The following is a 19500-nucleotide window of genomic DNA, read 5'->3' on the forward strand; positions in this document are numbered from 1 at the left end:
TTACTTACCCTCCCATCAGCAATATATATGAGATTTATGTATTTATGGAACTCCTTGGCTTTGGTAAATAGGTACAAAAAAACTTCAGTAACATTGTAAAACTTTGTTCTAATTATTATGTTCAGCCTCAAAATGCATAAAATTCTTCCTGAAAAGGTTAATCATGAAATTGACTTGTTAAGTCCATTTCTATCAGCATGTTTAATGTCAAAACAAAAATAAAAAAACTTGACTTTCTTATGACTTGAGTTGTGTGATTATGATCTTTTGCTCAAGTTTAAATGTTTTTGTTGTTTTACACTCTGAGTTCATATTGCTCAAATGTCCGTGGTGGTTCCAAATACCAAACCCACACTCATTGACCATATCCTGCCCACAATAACCTGAAATAAATGTGAAACCAAGTTCTGAGTACTCACCAGAGAGTGTCCAAATCCAGCTAGCCTGTGAGAAGTCCTGGGGTCAGCAGTCACCCTAATTGTCCTCTGCTCCGTTCAGTGTAACATGAGTGGAGAGACTGGTAGTGCTGTGTTCTTTTTCCTGTGAGTGTGGAATATTTAAGACTCACCTTCCATCCTTCCCATCTAGCACCTCCATCCAGAGGAGACAATTTTCCCAAAATTGCCTCATCAATTTTTCTCTTTTAATCATGCCCTTTACCATAGTATTTGTACCAAATGTGGATCCCTGACCTATATGTCATCAAGATCCTTTAAGAACATCCTTCATTTTAGGATGTTAAAAGAACCAAGGTCTAAAGAATATGTAGACTCAGGGTCTCATGCCCATCATTGTGGCTAAGAGATACTTGGTCTCCCATCCCAAATGAGGAATGGTCTGTTCCACTTATCTGGTTCTACTATAATATATGCAGTGGCTGATTTAGATTGTTTTTTGTTTTTATAGAAGCATTACTGTACAATTTTTATTAGATTTAAGCTGATAATTCAACGGGTATCTTTGAGCACATGGTGAGTAGGAATAGGGAGGAATGGTCAAGAAAGTGCTGGGCATCAGAGGCAAAGGGCTTAGAATTTGAGTAGACACTAGTCATCTACACAGCAGAACCATGAAGACCTGGCGGTCTTACCTCTCAGGCATGAACTCATTCCATAGAACTGTTGTTTCACTCTTTTTACATGCCAGACCCTAGCAGGCCCTGGCCTGTGGCTCATACCTGTGTTCTAGGTGTTTGCATGGTGTACTAAAGAATATGTGGACACTTCCAAGTGAGGAACTTTGCATAACGTACAGCTCAGCAAAACTTAATACAAGGTCATGGGACAGTGAGGGAAGGAGAACTAGGGAACTGAATCCCTTCTTTGACTAAAGTGGGCCTTGAGGGAGGTTGCTGAGTAATAGTGGCAGTAGATAGGGCCTGGTTTCTGAGAATTTTGCCCCTGAAGAGTTAGAAATTGGGTAGAATAGATCAGAATAAAAGGACTGAGGATGTCAGGGGCTGTTTGGGATTACGGAGTAGTGGCTTCACCTTCCATGTGACTGTGTTCCAGAGTTAGTCACCTTTGGGCTGAAGTGACAGGGACATATGGTTTCTTTTTCCTGTTCTTAACACACCACATCAAAGGCATCTTTTTCTGGCTTAGAAGACCCAGATTCGGGAGTGAGGGAAGCAGTAATTATGCCTAATAATTTATTGCTCTTGATGTAGAAATGGTGACTTTTTAAAGCAGGGATTTGGATTGTGGTTCAACAGAAGGCTGTGCAGCATCTGGGAATAGAGATGATTATTCACCACCCACCATCTTCCCATTAAGCTACTGCTTGTTTGACTGAGATAGTCTGGGTAGATTTGATTGGGTTTAGAGTAATTCAGCCTTAAAATTCAGATTGTCACTGGAAATAACTATTGGTAAGGAATGTTTTCTGCATGTTCACAGAGGAGGTATGGGGTTGGTGAAGTAGAGACTTTTTGGGTCTTAAGAATTAAGCCCAAGTGTGGTAATGCCACCTTGCATTGGGAGATAGTGTGGTATCTTGAAAAGGGCTTTCAGGTCATAATGATCTTGATTCAAGTCGTAGCTGCAGCACTTAATAAATTCACTTATCCTCTCTGATCCTCTGTTTTCTTATCTATGATACTGAAATAATAACAATAACCAGGGAACAAATATAGGTAATGGGTATAAGGAACCTAGCACAGAATAGGCACTTAATAAAGTTTACTGTTATTATTTGTAGAGCACTTCATAGTTTTTAAAGCTCTTCTGGATGTGAGGGCTAGTGGCAATTCAGGTTGATTTGAAACATCTGTGTGGTAACACAGGCATTTTCTTCCTGACTTTGTGCAGTTGGAGAAGGGGTGAGATTCCCTCGTTCAGGCCAACAGCATCTTTCACCTGATAGTCTGCAGCAGCCTTCTAATTGGTCAGATGTTTAGTTTCCCCACCCCCAACTCATTCTCCACACTGAGGTACAGTGACCTTCCCAAAATAAAAATTTCATGTATCCCTACTGGCTTAAAATCTGTCAGGGACTCTCCATTGCCCTTAGGATGAAGTCTAAACTCCTTAGCATGGCTTATCTCTACAGCCTCATCTCACTGTTCTTCCCTTTGCACACTGAGCCCAGCCAGACTGAAATTCTTATGGCTCCCAGACATGTCACTCTCTTTCTAACCTTCAGGCCTTTCTGTGGAATACTCTTCCCTCACTCTCACTTCTCTTCTGAATAACTATGACTCCTGTTTCAGATCAGTGATTCTTAACCATTATGAATTAATCTGATAAAAACAATGGACTCTCTCCCCAGAAAAGCAAATATGTGCTCTTGTATGTTCTTCATTTTGCATGCAGCTTTAGGGCACAGGAATCCTTGGCTTACGAACCTTTCAAGCTGAGTTTTCTTTTTTAGCATTTGATATTTTTTGCAATTGTTAGTTTACTTCTTTGTCTCTCTCTCTCTCTCTCTTTCCACCAGACAGAGCTCCATGAGGGCAGGGCTGTGGTATTCTCTGGGTCTAATACAGTGCTTGACATAAGGGGCACATTTGCTGAATGAATGAATGAATGGATAGATGGATGAATGAGCAAATATCTGGCCTTGAGTGGATCATGTTCTGTTTGGAGAAAGAGGCCATGCATATTAACAGACGACAAGCAGATGATGGAAAGGGCTAAACAGATATGCGCGTGACAAGACATTCTCGGAAAGTTGAGAGCCTGAGGTGGCCACTGGGCTTCTTGGGAAAAGCTAGCAGAGAAGGATGCTTGGGTTAACCTTAAAGATGGTTCTGTTTTCTAAAAATAGTGTTTTAAACTATCAGAGGTGAATGAAGAAGCGAGAATGAACAAGTCCTTGATGGTTTCTACCCCTCAGGAATCACTAAAGTCCATGGAGATGTCAAGAGAACTTCCCCTCTTCTTTTTTTTCACACTCCAACACATATTTTTTTAAGTGCTTGATATATTCCAAGTACTTTGTTACATGTTGAGGATATCTTGACAAATAAGCATGACAAGATCCCAGCCTGCTTAGTTCTTTGCTAGGTATTAAGTATTAACTTATCCTCAGAATTGGAATCAATGCCTTGAGTCTGGAAATACTTTTATTAAGGTCATTAGTTAGGGTAAGATTTTATAGAAGAATCTGTAGAAATGACACAGGGTCTAGAGTTAGGCTAAGGTTCAAATCCCAGCCTCGCCTCTCAGCACCCATGTGTAAATACCTCTTGAAATACCAATTCTATAATTTGTAAAATGGGGCCATTATGAGGATTACATGAAGTAATGTGTATAAACCCTTAGCAGAGGGCCAGGAACACAGTAGTGCCCATTATTACGATGATTTCCAAGGCCTATTTAAGCTAAAGTTTTAGTTTGGTGTTATCATTTTTGCTGGTTCATAAGAGATAATAAGATTGGATTCTACAAGTCTGTGTGACTTACACAGTTTTCTAATTTACTACCAGGGAGCTTTCTTAGAAAAAACCAATGTCTTCAAGCCCCTAGTTTTTTTTCTTGCTTATTTAAGTTTTAAGTGCTTAATGTACAAAATAAGAAATTTCGTAGTCATATAAAGTGGCAGAAAAAAGACTCTCAAAGTCCCATTGCCTAGAAAACTGTCTTAACATTTTCTGAATCTTAGAACCCAGTAAGAATCTGATAAAGCAAGATCTGTCATCCTCTCAGAAAAACTGAACATTTGCACACATATAAAAATATTTTCACATAATTTCAGGAGGTTCTGTTGTTTACCTCAAAGTTACAAAACCCTAACCTGACTCCCCACAAATTCCACAGACTTAAAGCAATCAAGCCCAGGCTTTGTTTTATGCTCCCATGAAGCTTTTTCAATCTCTTGATTCTTGGAATACAGTTGCTTTTTTTTTTTTGGTCTTATTTTTTTAAGGCCCAATTTCTTAAACAAAGAATTGGCTTTGATGATCTTTTGCAATATAATTACCCACTGGACTCTCATTAGCGAACTTCTAATAGCTTAACTTCTGATCTTCTTGTGTGTGCAGATTTTGGTTTGTGTGTCTCAGAATAAACTCAAGAGAGAGAGATTGTGAGATCCTGTCTTGTGGGTGCACTAGGAATCCACCATCTGTTCTGTTTCCAATCACCTCTTCATTCTGCTCCAGAGCTCTCTGTGCTGAGGCCTTTTCACTGGCTTCTACCAGTAGCCAGAGAACAGAGGAACAGAGTGGAGAATCCCGGGTCCACGTGATCTGGCAGTGAAGGGAACAGGCGAGCTCTGGAATATTTTCCCCCCTATTTTCCTCCCTGTTCTCTGTTCAGCTCTAGAAACTGTGTCAGGATGGGGACTGTAGATTGGTGGAGGAATCACGTGCAATCCATGCAGCTTGGAGGTGGGTGTCTACAGCCCACGTACTGTACTGTACTTTATTCTTGGCTCTGGTACACAAATTCCACAGAGAGAAAGCAACCGCCCAGGCTCGGTTTTCACACTCACATTGAGGCTTCTGAATCCTTGTTTCTCACAGTCAGGTTGCCCTTTATTTCAGTCTACAAAGATACATGTGTTGCCTGTTTTTCCTTCTGAAATCAGCAGCCCTTGTTGAATGAGCCTGGCTCTAGAGAAACCTGTGTGTTGTATACAGAGTGTGGGCTACAGCCTCGGGATCATGAGATGTGGTACTGCTGTACCCTTACTTACAGCCCTACCTTCTCTTTTTCTTGGATTATTATCATGGACTCCAACTGTTCTTCCTGCTTCCGATATACGTCTGCCCTGCATCCAAAATTTCATTCAGAAATATTCATCTGTTTATGTCATTCCCCTGTTGAAAACCTCTCAGCGCTACTACCTCTCGAAGTCCAGACTCGTTTACATGACTTACAGGGCTCTGCAAGTCCTGTTCACATCGGCCTCTTCACTTTCCTTCTTCCCACTGTAACTCTGTGTCTCAGCCACACCAGCTTCTCACCATTCCCCAAATCCATCCTTTTGGTGCTTTCCTCTCCTTGTACATGTGGATCCCACATCCAGCTCATCCTTCCTCACCTCTGCAGTCCATGGAACTCTTCCTATCCTCTGATACCCAGCTCCAGTATGAGCTCCTGTGAGTAGAATTTCAGGCAAGGTTTGCTGCTCCCCTCCTCTGTGTTCTTGGGATTTAGTAGAGCACAGTGGTTATAAGTATGGACTCCAGAGTCAGACTCCCTGGGTTTCAACTCAACTTAACTCCTTTTTAGGTGTGTGACTGTGGGCAAAATGAGTTACCCACCCTCTTGTATTTTTATTTCTTTATCTGTGAAAGTGGAGATAATATCAATAAGTCTGTTAGGTGGTTATGAGGATTAAAAGAGGCAAGACTTTAAAGTGTTTAACACAGTGCTTGGCAATAGGTGGCACTCAACAAAAGTTACTTATTCTTGTTGTTGTCATCACAGTGCTTTGTGTATACCTCTACTAAGCTCTTACCACCTGTTTGTAAATATTTTTGTTTATCTGTCCTACAAGACCTGTGTTCCTTGAGGACAGGTGTATATTGTGTTCACTTTTCCCGGTCATGTGTGTAGAAGTTCATAGTAAATGTTGGTTGAATGAGTGATTACACACTGATTTGCCTTCATAACAGAAACAGGTGACAGAGTGAGGAATGCATAAGATTGAATTTGTGGGTGATCACAGACCCAAAGTTGAAGTGACGTTGACGTCAGCTGGTTTATCCTCCTCCGTGCCTAATCCCTTCTATTTCAGACTGTGCTTTTATGTTTCCAAGACAGGGACAAAGGCCGTGTGGAAGGTAAGCATACCCTAGGTGCCATGTTCATGTCCTTTTTGTTTCTGTTGTGAACTGTAGGTGACATGTCTGAGAGTAAAGCCAAGAAGATAGAAATCAAGGACGTGGATGGGCAGACTCTGAGTAAGCTGATTGACTACATCTATACTGCCGAAATTGAGGTGACTGAAGAGAATGTCCAGGTAAGCTCATTCCCAGTTAATAGCTTAGTGTATGGCACAGGCACATGCAGGACTCACTGTTTTACAGTGTTATTTTATTGAATGTTCACAACTAGAGAGGTTAGGTGATTTGTCCTGGGCCACATGGCCAGGAGGTGGGTCAGCTGATCCCCAAATCATGCCTTCCTGGCTCAAGCCACCCATGGTTATAGCAACTTGGCCATAACACCTCTAAATGAGCCTGGACCCTGGGAGCAGAAAATCTTTATCTCATGTTGGTTCAAAATCTTGTGAAGGAAGAGCTAGGTGTTTGGGTGACCCTTCTTTCCAGGTCACCATCTCACCTCAGGGATTTTGAGTATTGGATTGTAAGGCTGTTAAAATTTTTCCTTTTCAACATTATTCGTCCAAAAGCCTCTGAGGATGTGGAGGTGCCAAGTACCAGGACTGAGTCTCAGCAGGCAGTGTGGTTGTGAAACCTATCCTCAGTGCCTTTTCCTCCTTTTGCTGTCCTGCCTTATCCTCAGCCATCTGGAGCCTTGAAAAGAGGAACCAGCCATCTGGAGCCTTGAAAAGAGGAACCAGCAGAGAGACAATGCTTCTCCCAGATGAGTGCGTCTGTACTGTGGGGACTTGAGACATCAGCATCATGCCCTAGTAGGGGAGTTGAGGGTGTGGTCCACTCTTAAAGCCTATATATCAGTGAACTAAACAGACATGTTTCTTGTACTTAAGGTCTTACAATTTAATTAGGGTGATGAAAATTACATGTGTTTCTTTTTAAAGCACAATACCACCTTACTTAATTACTATGAGGCTGATACCTTTCTAGTGACCCAAACACCTATTTCCCTTATCCAGCCCTCTACCCCCTTTTTCAGAATCAAGATATTTGGGAGGCTAAATTGATAGCTGTTTATTCTTTCAATTCAGCCCAAATATTTGAGTTCTTGTTATATACCAGGCACCTTGCTGGGCATTGTGGTTATAACAGAACAGTGGCGATTCCAGTGTCTGCCATCATGAAGTTTGCAGTCTAGGGATGAAGACAGACATTTTTCAAATAAGCACACAAGTGATGCCTATGCATAGACTGTGATAAGTCCATTGAAGGAAAGGAACATGGTACAATAAGAGGAATTATCAAGGGGACTCAGTTTGGATGGAGGAGAGGATCAAGGAAGGGCTCTTCAGAAACTAAGATTTAAGCTGAGGTCTGCAAGATAAGTGGGAATTTGCTTAATATGAGTAGCTTGTGGTACTTACAAGGGATCAAGGCGTAGGCAAGTGGAGAGTCTGACACACACTGCATTTGGGAATGCAGAGCCCACCCCTCCAATAGAGCCTGCTTTTGTCTCTGGCCCCGAGACAGGTTTTTGGGTTATATAATCCCTACAGGGGTTCTAATCTACCCCTTTTCCTTTTTCAGTTGAGGTGATTTTACATGCAGTTAGCACAGCCATTCCATTTTGTTGCTGGTCTTTCCCATCCAGAATAGAGTGGGCAATGTAATGGTTACACACCAGGTCTAGCAGCAGAATTCAAACAGCTGAATAACTTTGGTCAGTAACAGTAAGTACAAAGTAATTCAGTATAAAATGAACATAGGGGAAGTTGTAGGATTGTTGGTGAGAACCAGCTTTTCTTCTCTCTTTTTATCACATATTTATTTAATCTATTGAGGTTGTAGCAGAGAACAGTGGTGATTCTAGTATCTGCCCTCATGGAGTACAAAGTACAAAGTGTTCACAAACTTGCATAATTTAGAAGATATTCTAGACTTAGTGCAGTGGCTCACAACTGTAACCCCAGCACTTTGGGAGGCTGAGGTGAGAGAATTGCTTGAGCCCAGGAATTTGAGACCAACCTAGGCAACTTAGAGAGACCTCATCTCTACAAAATTAAAAATTACCAGGGCGTGGTGGTACATGTCTATAGTCCCAGCTACTTGGGAACCTGAGGTGGAAGGATTGCCCAGTAGTTTGAAGCTGTGGTGAGCCATGATCGTGCTACCGCACTCCAGCTTGTGTGCAGAGTGAGACCCCAACTCTATAAAAAAGGATATAGTCTACTCTGGATTTTTATTGTCTGGTGAGGAAACAAGGCAATAATAGTAATAAGGTAATATGTCATAATAAAAAAGAGAATAATTAATAATAAACATTAATAGATGTAATCAGTAGTAAGGTTAAAAAAGGTAATCTTCACAACTGTATTCTAACCAAGTGGTGGTCTCTCTCTAGTTAACAAAACCAGTTATCTTAGGGCAGATCACAGCAACTAGCAGAGAGTACTCTGGAGAAAACACCTTCATTGCTGCTTTTTTAAAAAAAATTGATTTTATTATAGAGATGTGGTGTACAAGTGAGGATTAACTACATAAGTAGGCTACATGCAATTGAAGTTTGGGTTTCCAACTGGCCTTCACTTCCTCTGGCAGTGGACTAGGTACCCTTTGTGTTATCACATGCCCTCCCACCTTCCTCCCTCTCTCCCACCCCTAGTTGTGCCCAGTGACTGCCGATCCCTCCCTTGTGATCATGTGACTAATGTTCAGGGCCCACTTATGAGAACATGCGCTATTCAGTTCTTTGTTTCTGTGATAGTTTACTTGGTATGATGGTCTCCAACTCCATCCAATTTGCTACAGAGTCCATGATTTTATTCTTCTTTATGACTAGATATTATGCCATCATAAATATGTATCACCTTTTCTTTATCCAGTCCACATTTGTCGGGCAGTAGGGTTGGTTACGTGTTTTTGCTATTGTGAACAGTGTCAGTAAACATGCATGTGCAGGTATCTTTTTGGTAGAACAATTTATGGTATAGACCCAGGTGAGAGATTGCCAGATCATATGGAAGGTCAATTTTTAGTTCTTTTAAGAATTCCTACACTGCTTTCCATAGAGGTTGAACTAGTTTGCACTCTTACCAACAGTGTAGATGCATTCCCTTTTCACCACACCCACACCAGAATCTGTTGTTTTTTGACTTTTTAATGACAGCCATCCTTACTGGAGTTAGGTGGTATCTCAATGTAGTTTTGATTGGCATTTCTCTGACAATTAGTGAGGCTGAACATTTTATCATGAGTCTGTTGACTGCTTGTATATCTTCTTTTGAGAAGTGCCCATTCATGTCCTTTGCCCACTTTTAAATTTTTTATGTTAAAGTTGTGGGGTACAGTTCAGGATTAGGTATACAAGTGGTCATCGTACAGGTGAAGTTTGGGCCTCCCTTTGGTTCTCACTTCTTTTGGTTTGAGATCAGGTATACTTATTGATGTCATGTGACCCCTAACCCTCCCCCGGCAGTTTCTGGCTACTGCCAATCCCTTTCTTATAGTATTATGATAAATGTTTAGGGTCCATTTATGAGTGAGAACATGTGGTACTTGGTTCTTTGTTTCTGTGATACATCACTGAGTATTATAGATTCTAAATCCATTCAAGTTTCTGTGAAGTCCATAATTTTGTCCTTATTTATGGCTGCATGATATTCCATTGTGTATATGTACACATTTTTTTTTATCCAGTCCAGTTTTGATGGGTAGCATTGTTGGTTCCATGTTTTTGCTATTGTGAACAGTGCTGCAATAAACATATGTGTACAGGTATTTTTTTGTAGAGTGATTTAAGTTCTTCCAGGTATATTCCCAGAAGGCTTTGCAGACTTGTTAATGGGGTTGTTTGTTTTACTTCTTTCATTTTGTTTGAGTTCCTTGTAGATCCTGAATGGTAGGCCTTTGTGAGATGCATAATTTACAAATATTTCCTCCCATTCTATGGATTGTCTATTTAGTCTCCTAATTGTTTATTTTGCTGTGCAAAAGCTTTTCAGTTTGATGAGGTCTCATAGTCTATCTTTGCTTTTATGGTATTTGCTTTTGGGGCCTTAGTCAATAATTCGTTGCCTACTTTTATGTGCCTAAGGGTTTTCTATGTTTACTTCTAGGATTCTTAAAGTTTAAGGTTTTATGTTTAGGTCTTTTATCCATTTTGAGTTGATTTTTTTATATGGTGATAGGTAGGGGTCTTCTGCATGTGGTCAGCCTGTTTTCCCAGGACCATTTGCTAACTATGGTTTCCTTTCTCCAGTGATTGTTCTTGATGGCTTTATTTTTGCTTCTGGAATCTCTATCCTGTTCCATTGGTCTTTGTGCCTATTCTTGTACCAATATCAGGCTGTTTTAGTTACTGTAGTCTTGTAATAAAGTTTAAAGTCTAGAAGTGCAATGCCTCCTACTTTGTTCCTTTTGCTGAAGATTATTTTGGCTATTCATGCTCTTTTTTGTTTCCATATGAATTTCTGTATTGTTTTCAGGTCTGAGAAGAATGATGTTGGTGATTTGATGGGTATTGTATTTAATCTGTAGATTTCCTTGGGTAGGATGGACGTCTTGACAATATTGATTCTCCCAGTTCATGAGCAAGGAACGTTTTTCCATTTGTTTATGTCATCCTTGATTTCTTTGAGCAGTGTTTTGTACTTCTCATTGTGAAGGTCTTTCACTTCTATGGTTAGATGCATGCCAAGGTATTTCATTTTTTGTGGCTATTGTGAATGGGATTGTGCTTTTTATATGGTTCTCTGCCAGTTTGTTGTTGATGTATAGAGATGCAACTGTCTTTTGCACTTTGATTTTGCACCCCAAAACCTTACCAAAATTGTTTATCAGTACGAGGAGGCTTTTGATAGTATCTCTTGGGTTTTCAGGGTCTGGCACCATATCATTTACAAAGAGGGATAACTTAACTTCCTCTTTTTCTATTTGGATACCTCTGATTTCCTTCTCTTGCCTAATTGCTCTGGCAAGGACTTCTAGCACTATGTTGAACAGGAGGGGTGAGAGTGGGCATCTTTGTCTTGTTCCCGTTCTTACGGGGGATGGTTCCATCTTCGGACCATTGAGCGAAATGTTGGCTATGGGTTTATCATAGATGGCTCTTACTGTTTTGAGGAATGCTCCTTCTATGCCTAGGTGCTCAAGGGTTTTTATCAAGAGGGGATGCTGGATTTTGTCAAATGCTTTTTCTGCCTCTAATGAGATAATCATGTGGTTCTTAGTTTTACATCTGTTTACTGTACTGAATTTTGTTTATGGTCTTGTGAATGCTGAACCAGCCCTGCATCCCAGGAATGAAGCCCACTTAGTTATGGTGGATGATCCTTGAGAAGTGTTGTTGGATACAGTTTGCTAGAATCTTTTTGAGAATTTTTGCAACTATGTTCATCAAGGAGCTTGGCCTGTAATTCTCTTTCCTTGTTGGGTCTTTGCCAGGTTTGGGTATCAGTATGATGTTGGCTTCATACTGTGTTGGAGAGAATCCCATCATTTTCGATTGCCTGGAATACTTTCAGTAAAATTGGTATCAGCTCCTTCTTGTATGTCTTGTAGAATTCAATTGGGAGCCATCTGATCCAGATTTCTTATGACTGAGTCAATTTCCTGGATTGTTGTTGGCCTGTTTAGAGTTTCAATTTCTTCTTGTTTCAACCTTGGGAGGTTGTGTGATGTCAGAAAGTCCTTTATTTCCTTTAGGTGTTCATATAGGTGTTCATAGTAACCTCTGATAATCTTTTGAATTTCTTCAGGGTCAGTTGTGACTTCGACTTTTGCATTTCTAGTTGTGTTTATTTAGGTTTTCTTTCTTTCCTTTTTGTCAGTCTAGGCAGGGGTCCATCAATCTTATTTATCCTTTCAAAGAACCAGCTTTTTGCCTTGTTGATCCTTTCTATGAATTTTTTTTCTTCTAGATTCTACAATTGTGATTTTTATCTTGGTGATCTAGATTCTTCTGCTGAAGTTAAGGTTTTGGTGATCTTGCCTTCCCAGTTCCCTTAAGTGTGACATTAGGCTGTTTACTTGTGATCTTTCTGTTTTCTTGATGTGTGTGTGCAATGCTGTGAATTTTCCTTTTAACACTGCTTTCAAGGCATCCCAGAGTTTCTGTTAAGTCATATCTTTGTTTTCATTTGTTTCCAAAAATCTTTTTATTTCTGCCTTGACTTCCATGTTGACTCAGAAGTCATTCAGCAGCATATTGTTTAGTGTCCATGTCTTTGGGTGTTTTGGGGGAATCTTGTTGGTGATGATATTTATTTTTATTCCACTGTGATCTGAGAAGATGCATGATATTATTTTGATCTTTTGAAATTTGTTCATGCTTGATTTATGTCTGAGAATGTGATCAGTCTTGGAGTATGTTCCATGTGCTGATAAGTAGAAAGACTATTCTGTAGTTATTGGGTGAGGTGTTCTGTAGATGTCTATTAAGTCTATTTGATAAACTGAGTGGAGGTTCTGGATCTTCTTGTTGGTTTTTTTTGCCTCAATGATCTATCTAAAACTGTTAGTGGGGTATTTAGGTCTCTAACTATGATTGTGTGCAACTCCATGTTCTCTCTTAGTTTACTTAGAGGTTGTTTTATAAAACCTTGTATTCCTGTGTTGGGTGTATATATGTTTAGAATGGACATTTCTTGCTGGTGGATTGAGCCTTTTATCATTATATAGTGTCCTTTTTAACTTTTGATGGCTTGAATATTTTGATGCTTTGACATCAGAATAGCTACTTCTGCCTGCTTTTGTTTTCTGTTCATCTGAACAATTGTTTTCCAGCCTCCAACTTTGAGTCTATAGGTGTCCTTTGCAGTGAGATGAGTTTCTTGGAGGCAGCAGATTTACTGGATCATGCTTTATTTTATCCAGTCTGCCACTCTATGTCTCTTCAGTGGCGCATTTAGTTCATTCATGTTCAAGTTGATTATTGAAATGTGAGAGTTTATCCCTGTCATAGGACTCTTAGGGGATTGCTTTGTTTCTTTTTAACTTTTGTATTTATATGTGTGTATTCTTTTTTTCAGGCACTGTCTCTTTAGGATTCTGTGGGTCACCTGTGTTTTTCCATTGAATATGTATATAAATACACATATATATTCTCATTTTTGTGGATGCTCTGTATGATCTGTTAACTCTGTGTTTGCCTGTACATTTGTGATGGGCATGATCATTCCTTTTTAAATTTTCTGTGTCTCCTAAAGGGCTGGTCTAGAGGCAGCATACTCTCTTAGGGATTGGATAATTGCGAAGGACTTTAATTCGCCATCATTTGTGAAGATTAAGTTGGTGGGGTAGGAAACTCTTGGTTGGAATTGCTTATCTTAAAGAATGTTAAAAATTGGACTCCAGTCCCTTCTGGTGTGTAGTATTTCTGTGGATAAACCTGGGGTGATTCTGATGTGTCTTCCCCAATAGGTAGTCTGACCTTTCTCTTTTGCTGTCTAGGATTTTTCTTTCATGCTTGCTTTGTGAAGGTATATTACTATGTGTTTAGGGGATGGTCTTTTTTTCTCTTTTAAATCCCTTTTTAAAATTATTATAAAGATGTGGGGTACAATTCAGGGTTAGATATACAAACATTGATTATGCAGGTACCCTTGTTGATGAGTTATACCCCTCCCTCCCCTGGCAGTTTCCCTCAACTGCCAATCCCATCCCCCTTCCCTAACAGTTTCCCACTACTGCCAAGGGATAGTCTTTTCATTGATACTTTGCAGGGGTTCTCTGTATCTCTTGTACTTGAATGGTTGCATCTCTGGTGAAATGAGGGAAGTTTTCTTGGATGACCTCATGGAATGCTTGTTTCATGGTATTCTCTGTTTCCTTTTCTGCTTCAGGGATGCCAATCAGGTATAGGTATGGCTTTTTGACATAGTCCCACATCTCTTGGAGGTTTTGCTCCTTTTTTTGAGCCTTTTTCCCCCTTTGTTTTTGACAGATTGGGTTACTTCCATATTTTGATCTTCAAGCTCTGAGATTCTTTCCTCTGCTTGGTTGATTTTGCTCCCTATGCTTCTTACTTTACTATTAATTTTGAGAATGGAATTCTTATTTCCATTATTTTAGAATAGGCCTTTTTGAAATTGGTCAACTTTTCTTTTACTTCCTATATGATTTCATTGAGTTTCATTTCTTGTTTCTCTTGGTCCCTGCTTATTTTTGCCATCCAATCTCTGATTTCTGGGGCTGTCATCTGAGGCAGGTCATTCTGGGGGGTTTCCATTGTTTGTGCTGTTTTTTTCAGGCACTGTCTCTTTAGGACTCTGTGGGTCACCTGTGTTTTTCCATTGAATTTTCCTCATTTGTGACACATTGCTGCTTTTTAAAATTACTTTTTGTGTGAGGGGAAGAAGACCAGAGTGAGGATGTGCTGTGCAGGGCACAAGTGCAAACAGGGGTGAGCAGGAATTGAGTGTGAAGGGAGACCTGGATTCCAGCCTCAGCTTGGGCACTAATTCAGAGTGCTCTGATCCTAGCTCTTTCCCACTACAGGGTGTTAGTTATCCCATCTGTAAAGTGAGGTCAGGGAAATTAATGACCTCTGGCCGGAGAAGACACTCACTCTACCTGCCTCTGATCTGCTTTTGGTCTCCCCTACCAGAGCTCCTTTTACACCCCCACTGACACCCTGCCTCAAGGATCAGCTTTCTCATCTGTATAAAACAGATGCATAGTAGTGTCTATTCTGTTGGCTACTCAAGAGTTATACTGCCTGCATTCCAATCATGACTCCACAATTTTCTAGCTGTGGGACCCTAAGCAAGTTACTTAACTACTCTGTGACTCAGTGTTTTCATCTATAATATGGGCATAATAATAGTACTTAACCTCATAGTGTTAGTGTGAGGATTAAGTATATTAACTTAAGTAAAGCACGTAGAACAGTGCCTGGCACACATTAAACAGTAAGTGTTGGCTATTACAACTTACAATAGGGAGGTTGTGAAGGGGTCATGTGTGTGTGGAAGGCTTTGCCGGTTTTCTTCTGTCTGGGTGCTGATGGGGACGGAAGGGGAGGAACCTGGTAGGAAGTAGGAGCCATGAGAAGGAGTAGGGGCCAGAGACTAACCTGATCTGGCTTGGAAGCATATAGGAATTCTCCCAGTTAGGGGTTAGTTTGGAATACCTCCTGCCCAGGGCATGCCCAGAATGCTTGGCAAGGACAGAGGCCCAGGACAGGTGCCAGCTGGTGCTCCAAGGTGTGGGCCCTTCAAGGGATCTGTTAAATAGCTAGATAGAGGATAAGAGACACAGGGCTAAGGGAACTGTCTCAACCCTTCCTCCTTCCTCATGTCTGACTGTGTGGGGTCTCATTGTCTTATTCCTGCATTCATTTGATTCTCCTTTTTAAAAAATTGAGTGCCTACCCTGTGCCAGCAGGTATACCGGTAACAGGCTATTTCTCCACAGAAAATGTGGTCTGAAAGTGGAGACAGGTAGCTGAGCCAATGGGTGTCCTATGCTGCAGTGAAGCCAGAGTGGAGGTTCCCAGGAGGCAGGAAATTGTCATTGCTGTCCTGACGAGGATGGCTAGGGAAGACCTCTCAGGGGAAACAATGTTTCGACCAGATCTTGAAGGAAGCCTGGGAAGGCAGGCCTGCCTCCCCTGCCTACTTGTCTAGTCCCCACTGGTCCATGAACCCCTTGAAGGGCCTACGGTATTCACCTCTGTGTGTGCGGATAGGAGGCAGAGCTGGGGCAGAGGCTCCGCTGCGAGGTACCACGTGGAACCTTCAGGGAACTGTCATTATTTGGAATCAGTGTGATATACTGACCCTTCATCTTCCTTCTTCCCCCTCCCTTTAAACTGTGGCTAAGTCAGGGGTGACTTTGGGGGAAAGCAAGAAAAGATTGAGAAGAAGAGAGTTTGGATCAAGAGTGTGGGTTCTTCTTCATGCCCTGTGTGACCTCATCACCTGGCCCTCTGGCTGGTGCCCTCCCTTATACTTATACATACAAATACTTGCTCACAGGCTGACTGTGAAGACAGGCTCTGGTGAACTGAGGAGATAAACAAATAGGCCCTGGGGCTCTCCTGAAAGCCTTGGAAGCCAGGGCCAGAGATGTGAGGCTTGGTTAAATAACCATGAGAACTATACTCCGAGTCTCTTCCCAGCCACATACACGTTGGAGAGACCCTGAGTTTACCACATCCACGGTGGAGGTAACTGACACTGACTAACACTTGACACTGACTAATCCCTTCGCGTGCCTCATTCCATTCAGTTCTTAGAACCACCCAATGGCATGTACTAATCTTATCCCTCTTTTGCAGCTGAAGAAACTGATGCTCAGAAGGGTTAAATAGCCTGCCACATACTCCACACAGGGAGTACGTGGCACATACTCCACACAGGGAGGCAAAGCTGCTCTCTCTGACTCACCGTGCTGTGTGACTGTGAGGAGCTCTGGTTTCTCATTAGATGAATGATCAGAATCTTGGCTATGGCTCATAATATTTATAATAATAAAAACTGACATTAACTGAACACTCCCTATGTGCCAAGCACTGTGTATTATCTCATCTAGTCCTTACAACATGCTAAGGCAGTACTATTATTTTCATTTTACTGTTGAAAAGACAGAGGCACAGAGAGGTTAAGTCATTTGTCCTCAATGACACTTTAATTTTAATTTTAATTTTTTTGAGTTGGAGTCTCACTCTGTCACCCAGGCTAAAGTGCAGTGGCACGCTGCTCACGGCCATCGCAGCCTCAACCTGCTGGGCTCAGGTGATCCTTCCACCTCAGCCTTCCAAGTAGCTGAATTATAGGTGCTGGCTCCCTCGCCTGGCTAATTTTTTGATTTGTTGTAGAGATGAGGTCTCACCAAGTTGCCCAGGCTGGTCTCGAACTCCTGAGCTCAGGTAAGTCTCTCATCTCGGCCTCCCAAAATGCTGGGATTATAGGCTTGAGCCACCACATCCTGCCTAACACTTTTATTTTTATATATACTTTTATGCTTGTTTATTTGTTTATTTATTTACTTGAGTCGGGGTCTCACTCTGTCACCTAGAGTGTAGTGGCACAATCACTGTACCCTTGACCTCCTGGGCTCAGGCAATCTGCCTCTCAAGTAACTCTGCATCTGCCTCTCAAGCAACTGGTACTACAGGTGCACGCTACTATCCCTGGCTAATTTTTTTATTTTTTTGTAGAAATGAGGTCTTGCTAGTCTTGGCTGGTCTTGAACTCTTGGGCTCAAGTGATCCTCCTTCCTTGACCTCCCAAAGGGCTGGGATTATAGGTGTGAGCCACCGTGTCTGGCTAAAATGATACTTTTAATCATAGTGCTGTTCTGCCAGCTTTTCTGTTCATCTATACACCTCTGTCTCCTTCTCCCTCTTTCCCTTTCCCTCTCTCTTTTCCTTTCTTTCATCTTTGTCTCAACATATGTCTATTTAGCACTGTTTCTGTGCCAGACCCACTGTGTGACTGGGGCAGAGGACCTGTGTGATATTATCACCTGGCCCTCTGGCTGGTGCCCTCCCTCTGTGCATGGCCCTGCCTCCCTGGAATTCCAGGGGTTGGTGATTTCACAGGGAGGGCACTTCCTTTTGTTTTTGCTAAAGGAAGCAAACTCTGTGGCGGGATATCCTCTGCTATGTTTTCATGTTACTCGAGGGAGAGAAAAACAAAACGAGGCCTACACATGAAGAATGAAGGGGAGGCCATTTGCAAGTTGGAGAACCTGTAAACTCTTTGCTGAGGGTCAGTCCAGGGCCTGTTTTCTAAGAACTGTACTACGGAGGTGGTGAAAGGCAAGCTAGAAGCTTTTTGACTTGGGGTGATCTCCCATTCTGATAGGTGGTTCTAGGCAATTACCCCTTTTCTGGTCTCAGCCTTCTCCCTCCAGGGACCAAGCAGTACTTGCTGCCTTAGTGATTCTACCAGGGCAGTCTTGCTTCCTAGCTGAGGACCCGCTCTTGGCCTCTTGATTATAACCTTGTTATTGCTGCTGCTTGAGGGAGTAGAGCTTCAGGCAAGATAAGAGGAGATTCTCTCAAAGTCCTGTTTATGTAGAGAGAGGGAACTGAAGATAGCCACCTTATGGATGCTTTCTCTTTTTTTCTTTCAGAGCCTCTAGGGGTTTGTTTTGTACTTGCATCTAAATCCTAGAACCCCATTGGACTGGACCTTAGTTTATACCAGAGTTTGAGCTATGACGTCTGAGGGAGGACCCCAAAAAACCTGGAATTATCTTTTTGGAGGGTGGGCCCCTTGTAGTACAGGCTTCCCCTGCTGGGTAAGTGTTCTAGGAACCCATCAGCATCAGTGGAACCGCTCCTGTTGTCGTCAGAGGCTGCATTTGGCTGCACTGAATTTTTTTCAGAGATTCTTTCAATGCATTCGCCTGTTTCATGATGGATGATTTACGAGTTCACTGCCCACATGACACTGAGTGTTCAGCAGTTTTTGACCCAAAATGGCCTGACCCCAATGCCCTCCCCTCTCAATTTACCTGCTCTCACTCCGAGCGACTTTTTTCTTTGTTTCCCTGGATGAAAATAGTGCTCAAAGGGAAATGTTTTGCTGATGTGGAAGAGTTGAAACAAAACAAAACAACACAAAAAACCGGCAGAAGCGCTAAAAGGCACCAAAATTCATGAGTTTGAAAACTGAGCAGTGAAAAAAGTATATCAATAGGTGTATTGCATCAAACAGAGAATACTTTGGTGACTGAAGTTTAACATGTAAGAATATATTTTTCATAAACAAATTCTGGGGTTTTTTGGGTTCTTCCTTGTATGTTCCAGGGTCCAAATCCTCCCCCTCAACCCTCTGACTTCCTTGACTTTTTTCACGCCTTCCTGTATGAAGCAAGTAAGGGAAGCAAAGGGCTAATCGCAGTGTAAGATCAAAGAGAGGGAATAGAGAGGGAAAGAGCAATTAGAGAAACCACAAGCCCCACTCATTTTCAGAAGTCACTTGGGAATGCCCTGTGGCAGGAGTGGACCCAAACAGGATAGGGGGTATGGAGAGGTGGAAAGCCATATCATTTTTACCTACCAAGTGGGTATTGTGAACAGTAGGGAAGTTGAAAGTTATGTGGTTTGCTCTATCCAGGGAGGTTTTCAAAACTGAAAGTGTAACCTAAGGAGTATGTTCAGGAAATATTTATTATTTCATTTTTCTGGCTGGTTGTCATGAACTTGAGAATTTAAGCACCAAACTGTGCTGCTGTGTTCTTGGTAGAGAGGAAGCGGGGAGGGGACTGTGTTGTTGCTATAATCTTTTGTGGGGAAGAAAATGGGGGTGTGGGGT

At 41.7% G+C, this 19500-nt stretch overlaps 1 protein-coding gene across 1 annotated transcript in view; it reads left to right on the plus strand.

The window, feature by feature from the left end:
* Positions 1-285: 285 nt before the first annotated feature.
* The window catches only part of LOC103251311 (kelch-like protein 3), a 39541-nt gene continuing 20326 nt past the window's right edge, over positions 286-19500 (plus strand). Inside the window, exons 1-2 of the mRNA XM_021708491.1 lie at positions 286-461; positions 6290-6411. Coding sequence (XP_021564166.1) covers positions 6295-6411 — 117 coding nt within the window. The 5' untranslated portion in view covers positions 286-461; positions 6290-6294. The remainder of the gene's footprint in view (positions 462-6289; positions 6412-19500) is intronic.

Source organism: Carlito syrichta, unplaced genomic scaffold, assembly GCF_000164805.1.
Source record: "Carlito syrichta isolate Samal-C Ts95f unplaced genomic scaffold, Tarsius_syrichta-2.0.1 Scaffold138967, whole genome shotgun sequence".
NCBI lineage: Eukaryota > Metazoa > Chordata > Mammalia > Primates > Tarsiidae > Carlito > Carlito syrichta.